The following is an 8,568-nucleotide window of genomic DNA, read 5'->3' on the forward strand; positions in this document are numbered from 1 at the left end:
TACAAACGTGTACATCTCAATACCATATACCACAATATACCAGCGTTACTACAATCACTATATTTTCATATATACATCCCAAAAATAAAACCTAGGGACATTTCCCACAAAATCCAACTGTCCCTACAAAACTTACCCTTCAAAAAGGGCAGATAGACCGTACTATATCAGCAAGGCTTTTCCCGCTCTCCTATCCGGGGCTCCTAAAAAGTTAATAAGATTTAGGGGCGAAACACCTCTCAGTAAGGGAAATAAACTAATACTAGTGTGTGGCAACATGAGTATACCGTGTTCAACATATACCATACATATCATATTCAGTACTGTTTATCAAATCTGGGAAAACATATGTATATCAAAACATGACAGAACATACTGCATTTCATAAGCATATCTCATCTCATATCATAATAATAACATAAAACAATCTTGATAGGTTAGCTGGCTGTTGTCATGTATTACCCCCACATGACTAGGTTGTGTGGCCCGAATACGGGACCTGACAATGGTTGGCCGACTACTGTCAAGTCAAACAGTAATCTGTAGGTCCGATGGGTCTACCCAAACTGGTCCGTACGCTAGGGGCGATAACAGCACACTTCTTGAAAATAACTACATCGACCATCCAATCTCACACCACTCCATACAGCGGCATTAACACAAATATCATGATCACGAAGACCATGGACACATAGCAACGGTATCGTGCAAATGCTAGCCTAGACCAAGCCAACCAGGTTATGATATCATATACATATACTAAAATCGTGATACATAGATAACTCATATCATTAATTATCAAATCATTCATATCATTTTTCACATATACATATATCATGAAAATCATTGGCCCGTACGCCGGTATTTCACATTTTATCATAGCTTGGCCCGTACGCCGGTAAATCACATAGCACAACCCGTACGCTGGCAAATCATATAGCTCGGCCCATACACCGGCAAATCACATAGCACAGCCCGTATGTTGGCAAATCTCATCCACATAGCACGGCTTGTACGCCGACAAACATATCCACATAGCACGGCCCGTTCGACGGCAGACATATCCACATAACACGGCCCGTACGCCGGCAAATCACATATATATATATATATATATATATAAATATCTCGGTCCGTACGCTGGTTTTCCATCATAGAAATCCTATCATCCCCATTCCCAGAAAATAGTATTTCACAACATTTTTATACTCATGCCACACTGAACAAATTTTCCACGTATTCAACATATCATCATTTACACAACATTTTCCAAATATAAATCATATATATAAATATATTTATTTTTCCTGAAACCAGATGCTATATATATATACATGCATTTTCTCAAAACAAAACTAGGTTAGTTTATCCCCTTACCTGATTCCTGCAAAGCCCCTAAGAAAATCTTTCCTGCACCCGCAAGGTTCCCAACTCAACAACCCTGGAAAAGAAAACTCGCAGAATTAAAGTTCAGTATTTTCGTACGTACAATATTTTCTATAACTATCACAAAGTCAAATTTAGCTTAGAAAGCCTTACCTCAACTTAGGGATGATTCTCAATGTTCCCAACTAACACCCCTGAAAATGAAAATTTTCAGTATTAAAGTTTAGTATTTTTACGCGTATATCACTTTCTTCAACTGTCAAAAATCCAAATATTGAGTATAAAATCTTACCTTGGATTTGGGATGAAATCCAACTTCGTTTTCCTAACGATCCGCTCCTGCAGACTTGTAGAGAACTTCATCAGGAGCATCGTGGTGGCTTTGGTTTGTCGATCCGGCGTAAAACTGGCCCGGAATAGAAGAGAGAGAGAGAGAGAGAGAGTCGTAGGAGAGAGAGAGAGAGAGAGAGAGAGGGAGAGAAAACAATAGGGCTTCCTAGGGAGGCTTGTACAATTATATATATTAATATTATAATAACTTACTAATTGAAGCAAAACTTCTTGGAGAAGTTTGTACAACTTTATATATATATATATATATATATATATATATATATAAATATTATCATAACTTACTAATTGAAGCAAAACTTCTTGGAGAAGCATGTACAACTTTATATATATATATATATATATATATATATATATATTTCCTTATCATACTATTCATTTTACTTGTTAATTTAATTTATTTATTTTATTTTATTATTTTATTATTATTATTTTTTTTTAAATTTTATTTTTCCCGGTTACTACAGTGATGGAAGTGAGTCAAATTTTTCTTTTATTGGAACATCTTCATCACATTACTATGGTGAGTCGATTTTAAATTCTAGTTGTTCCTATCACATGTGTTCTAATAGGGAATGATTTTTAAATTTTAAAAAATTCGATGGTGGGGTTATTTTGATGGAAATGATAATACCTATAAAACAACTCATATAGGTTTAATATAATTGAAATGTAAAGATGGAATTGTTAAAACCTTGACTGATATAAGATATGTTTCAAGCCTAAAGAAAAATGTGATCTCATTAGGTGTCTTAGAATCTAAAGGGTTCACTACTACTTTGAAAGATTGAACCTTAAAGGTTAAATCAGGGGCACTTGTGGTGATGAAAGGTACTAGGAAAAATAACTTGTATTATTTTCAAGGTAATACAGTTATTGGCTCAGCAGCTATTGTTTCTAAGAAAGATGCAGGTTTAAATACAACCATGTTATGGCATATGCAGTTGGGACATACAGGTAAAAAATCTTTGCAACAATTGGCTAAGCGAGGTTTGTTGAAGGGTGCAAAGGTATGTAAGCTTGAGTTTTGTGAACATTGTATTTTGGGAAAACATGCAAGAGTGAAATTTGGCACTGTGACCCACTAGACTAAAGGTATTTTAGACTACATCTACACAGATGTATAGGGGCCTACCAAAATTGCTTCATTGGGTGGTATGCATTATTTTGTTACTTTTGTTGATGATTTTTCTAGAAGTGTTTAGGTGTATGCTATGAAGAATAAAAATGAAGTGTGATATTTTCCTTAAGAGGAAAAAATTGGTTGAAACTCAAACTGGCAAAAAGATCAAACGACGCAGATCAAATAATGGTGGTAAATACACGAGTGGGCCGTTTGTGAACATATGTCAAGATGAAGGTATTGCACGACACTTTAGAGTTAAAAATAAACCACAATAGAATGGGGTGGCAAGGCGCACGAATCGGACTTTGTTCGAGAAAGTTTGATATATGTTGTCTAATACTAGGTTGGACAAAAGGTTTTGGGCTGAGGCTATTAGGTATGCGTGTCATCTCATCAACCACCCATCATCATCTACTATTGGGAGAAAAACACCCAATGAGGTATGGTTTGGAGAACCTGCTAATGATTATGATTCTTTACATGTATTTGCTATCGTTGCTTATTATCATGTTAAAGAATCTAAGTTGGATCTTAGAGCCAAGAAAGCAATGTTCTAAAGGATTAGTGCAGGAGTCAAAGGATACCATTTTTGGTGTTTAGAGACGGAAAAAAAATGATTCTAAGCAAGGGTGTTACTTTTGATGAACTTGCAATGATGAAAAAAATAATACACAAGGAGTCACTAGTTGAAGAAAAGACCAGTGGTACTCAACGACAGGTGGAGGTTGAGATAATTTTGGGAAACCCAATGAGAAATGAGGCTACACAATGTAACTCTCTAGTTAGAGTGTGGAACAGTGTACAAGAAAAGGAGATTTCAATCCGAGAATCTTCACAACAACAAGAATCAATTGTTTCTCAAAGGCCAAAACAAGAAAATAGAGAACCTACTCGGTATATAGACATGGTGGCCTATGCACTTCCAGTTGTGTATGATGATGTTCCTTGTACTTTCAAAGAAGTGATGAGAAACTCTGAATTAGACAAGTGGAAAATAGTGATGAATGAAGAAATGCAGTCTCTTCATTAGGATCAGACTTGGGAGCTAGCCCAGCTGCCCAAGGTTAAGAAAGCAATTGACAAATCCTAATGCAAAATGCAAATATGAGGTCAGACACCACCGGGGAAAAGTATACCCCCTCTATTTTCTTAATTACTCCTTAGATTTTTAGTTAAATCGACGATCAGACACCAGCACGGGGTCCTAATCTCTAAATATCATATTATGATTTGATATGTTTATCAAATCATACTTTGAAAGGCTCCCTTTGGTGTGTTTGGGGACAGGACTCTGCACTTTGGATTCGAAATTATGTGGATTTAAGGAAAATGTTACACAACTTTATATTGAATTTTGTCTTAAGTTTTACTAATTCCAAATGCAAGAGTTCAATTAAATTTGTATTACCAAACACAGCCTTCCAAAAAATTTTGTTTGACAACTATGTTGTGAATTATGATGTGAAAATTGGGAACAAATCCTTTACTATTAGGGCATAAGCATAAGTACTATGGGGGTTTCGTTTAATCAATGGCTTAGCATTAAAAGTAAACAACAGTTTTATAAGAGTCTATTGAGATAGCACTAATGGTTACTGGTTTAATTTAATCTAATTCAATTTTTTGTTATCATTCTATCTAGGGTAGGCCAAGAAATTTATAACTGTTCAAAAACAGACTACTACAAAGTGTAAGAGAATTGTCAAAAGACATTGTGGAGAATTTGAGTTAATCAAAAGATGCCACAAGAAGTCTGGTGGTAGCTGAAATTCCATTTGGATTGACACTGACATTTCAGGCTTCAATCAGTAATCCACCTAATTTATCGCTGCAAACGTACCATGAAGTTTGAATCAGATTTTTGTTAGTCTCAGCGGCCTCTTGATTTTTTGAGTTGGTCATACTTAACTGTACAGATATTAAAATGTCAACATCTTGGATAGTCTAATTTAAGAATTATTCTTATATAAACTTTATCCCGATGCAACCCATGTCATGATATTTGCATACGTGTAGAGAAAATACTAGAAGCCTTCTTTGATTTTATTGGCATATCACTCACCTCCAAGTTTAAACATATTTATATCAGAAAACTAGAATTAGGTCAAGGACACCATGAACGTGAATCCATTTTTAATCCACAACATGCAAAGATTGTTGGAAAGGTATGGCTATTTCATTGGCTTCAACACTTACATCTCAACTGCATTTTCTCTACCAAGCTCTTTATAAGGAAACTCTGTCAACACATTACATTCCATTGATACTAATCTGAAATGGAAGAAGGGAGGAACCTTTCATCCATTTCTCCTTCCCAAGGTGGATACAACATGAGAATGCTACTCGTGGTTTGCATGGTGCTGTCATGGATGTTTGTCCACAGATGGAGCCAGAGGAACAGTAAAAGCCCAAGAACTTGGCCACTTGTAGGGGCAGCTATTGAACAGCTGCTGAATTATGACAGAATGCACGACTGGCTTGTCGAATACTTGTCCAAGTCAAAAACTGTCATCGTCCCGATGCCATTCACAACTTACACATACATTGCAGATCCTGCTAATGTAGAACATGTCCTCAAAACCAACTTTGCCAATTACCCAAAGGTGAAAAATCTCATTCTGACTTCAGAAAATCCCTTCCATGCCATCAAATTGGAAATTTTTAGAGCATAGAGGTAGGTTTTGCTCATTTCAAAAGTGGCTGCAGCAGCATCCTGCTTGAGAAATCTCAGGAAATTTTTATTGCTTTGTTTTTCTGTTATTATGCAACTTGCAACTAGATAGAATTATACGTGACTTGGATTCTGTATGGTCTTTTCATCTTCTCATTCTTTCCCTGTATTTGATAAAAAAAAAAAATTGTACTGGCTGAAGGGTGCAGTGTATCATTCATACATGGAAGTGCTGCTTGGAGATGGAATTTTTAATGTAGATGGAGAGCTCTGGAGGAAGCAAAGAAAGACAGCAAGTTTTGAGTTTGCATCGAAGAACTTGAGGGATTTCAGCACTGTGGTTTTCAGAGAATATAGCCTGAAGCTCTCTGCTATTATAAGTCAAGCATCTTTCAACAACCAAGAAGTAGACATGCAGGTTATTTGCTAATCTCTGCCTCTACACATTTTTTGCATGTCTTATGGCTGAAGGGAGCTTGAACTTTCTCTGTTTTTTTTTTCCCTTCCTCGTCTTCTTTTTGAAGGAACTGCTGATGAGGATGACTTTGGACTCCATATGCAAGGTTGGGCTTGGTGTGGAGATAGGAACTTTGTCCCCCAATCTACCTGAAAATAGATTTGCAAGAGCTTTCGACACTGCAAATATCAATGTTACTCTTAGATTCATCGACCCTCTTTGGAAAATTAAAAACATTCTTAATATTGGCTCTGAAGCTCTACTTGACCAGAGCATTAAAATCATTGATGATTTTACATACTCTGTTATTCAAACAATGAAGGTTGAGATAGAAGAAGCCCAAGAAAATCATAAACATGATAAGGTAACACAATGGGAGACTTCAATAATTGGTCTTCTAATGGCAATGTTTTCTTGAATATATGAAGGAAAAGAATAAACCCATCATTGATATAACTCAATTCATGATGAAAATGATCAGATAAAACACGATATATTATCGAGATTCATCGAGTTAGGTGAAAACACAGGGAGCAACTCAACCGACAAAAGCCTCAGAGACGTGGTATTGAACTTGGTGATTGCTGGCCGTGACACAACAGCAACAACTCTCTCATGGGCCATATACATGATAATGAGCCACGCTCATGTAGCTGACAGGCTTTACTCAGAGCTCAAAACTTTTGAAGATGATCGAGCAAAAGAGGAGAACATCTCGCTGCTTCAGAATGATGCAGAGGAACCTGAATCATTTGATCGAAGAATTGAACAATTTGCTGGACTATTGACTTATGATTCAATGGCAAAATTACACTACTTGTATGCAGTGATCACAGAAATACTTCGTTTGTACCCAGCCGTTCCTCAGGTAAACTTTTCTAATGGAACTGGTGGATGTGAAAAGCACCATTAAAGATAACTAGTCCCTCCCTCCAGAAAGAGTCTTTCACCAATATATGCTTTAAAGAAGAGAGTGTATGTTTTCAGGATCCTAAGGGTATCCTGGAAGATGACATATTGCCAGATGGAACCAAGGTAAAAGCAGGAGGCATGGTGACTTACGTACCCTACTCGATGGGAAGAATGGAGTACAACTGGGGTCCTGATGCAGCTTTGTTCAAGCCTGAGAGATGGCTCAAAGATGGTTTCTTCCAAAATGCATCTCCATTCAAGTTCACTGCATTCCAGGTATGATTATGTAATCAAGAGTCCTAACCAAGGTTCAAATTTCAGATAAGACAGGCCAGGTAACTTCATCAAAGTACAACACCTAAACTTGAGTTTCTTGTTTTTTCTTTAAAATTGATCTTTTTTTCTAATTTATGATGCTTAAAACAATTATATTACATTATTTGGTGCAAAAAGTGGATCATGATTCCTCTTCATGCTGATCTGCAGGCAAGGCCAAGGATATGTCTCGGGAAGGACTCAGCATATCTTCAAATGAAGATGGCCTTGGCCATTTTGTGTAGGTTTTACAAGTTCAGTTTGGTGCCAGGGCATCCAATGAAGTACAGGATGATGACAATTCTATCAATGGCACATGGATTAAAGCTTACAATCAGCAGACGCTCTTAAAATGCCACTCCCCTGCCATAAATTGACCTTAGGGGACCAAACTTTTCAAAGAAAAACTTTTTTTCTTAAATGTCAAAATCACAAAAAGGTTTTCAAAATAATTTAAGGTCAAAATAGGGCCAAAATCAGGTTTTAACTGGCCTCAGTCGACCGACCATTCAGTGTTCAAAACAGCTTAGTCGACTGGCCACGCATTAGGCCAGAAGTCAAAAGTTTGACTTGACTCGGTCGACCGACTAGCTTTTGAACTTAGCTTCCACGGTCGACCGACCTATGAACATTGGCCTTTTTACCTCCTCACCTAACCAGTGATTTCAGTTCAAAATTGCCTCAGCCGACTGGCCTTCATGGCTTGGTCAACCTATCATTTGGTCAGCCGATCGAACCTACGAAAAAAGGGAAATCGCCCTAGGTTAACCAACAGGCCCTTTCCTCGGCCGACTGAACCCGTTTTAAAATTCAAATTGCTATATGTGGTTAGCCGATCGGACCTAACACTGGTCAACCGAACCTCTCGGGTCTCGATAATTTTCAGCGCTTAAACACGGTTAAATTTTAATTAAAAAAATTTCAAAATACCAATTGTATCCCCAAATGGTCATATTTTCAAGAAGTTTATAAACACCCCGTTCATAACTCTATTTAGAAACTTTGATTAATTTTAAAATTCTCTCAAATCTGATTAAGTTCCCCCATACAACATTTCATTGCAAAATTTTCTTTTAGGACAATTTTTTCACTCTCTCTCCAACTCTCTTTCATTCATTCTTTGAAATTTTATTTTATAAAAGAGTATTTTATTTGGGCATTCATATCATTGAAAGCATTTTATTCTCATTAATTCTTTCATTATTTTAAAATCATTCTTGAGAGTAAATCTTGGTTCTCTCCACACATTTTCTTAATAAATGTTTATTAGAGAAACCATCTTCGTGCTTGTGAATCTTTTGCACTTTCATTGCAAGATTCATAAACTCATCTTGCTTTATTGCACAAATT

General features: G+C 36.6%; 1 protein-coding gene across 1 annotated transcript; it reads left to right on the forward strand.

Annotated features, from left to right (window-relative positions):
* Nucleotides 1-5,139: 5,139 nt before the first annotated feature.
* LOC131146455 (cytochrome P450 704B1-like) lies at nt 5,140-7,569 on the forward strand. The gene is made up of 6 exons (XM_058096076.1): nt 5,140-5,466; nt 5,737-5,952; nt 6,059-6,355; nt 6,473-6,859; nt 6,979-7,179; nt 7,390-7,569. The coding sequence occupies exons 1-6, from the start codon at nt 5,140-5,142 to the stop codon at nt 7,567-7,569; spliced, it is 1,608 nt and encodes a 535-aa protein (XP_057952059.1).
* The last annotated feature ends 999 nt before the right edge of the window (nt 7,570-8,568 follow it).

This window comes from Malania oleifera, chromosome 13 (genome assembly GCF_029873635.1).
Source record: "Malania oleifera isolate guangnan ecotype guangnan chromosome 13, ASM2987363v1, whole genome shotgun sequence".
NCBI classification, from domain to species: Eukaryota; Viridiplantae; Streptophyta; class Magnoliopsida; order Santalales; family Ximeniaceae; genus Malania; species Malania oleifera.

Bases quoted from the DNA above. Each gene is read 5' to 3' on its own strand.
- LOC131146455 (XM_058096076.1), top strand. From the start codon at position 5,140: ATGGAAGAAGGGAGGAACCTTTCATCCATTTCTCCTTCCCAAGGTGGA. The intron at 6,860-6,978 runs GTAAACTTTTCT...GTATGTTTTCAG, and splicing joins TGTACCCAGCCGTTCCTCAG to GATCCTAAGGGTATCCTGGA. The intron at 7,180-7,389 runs GTATGATTATGT...GCTGATCTGCAG, and splicing joins TCAAGTTCACTGCATTCCAG to GCAAGGCCAAGGATATGTCT.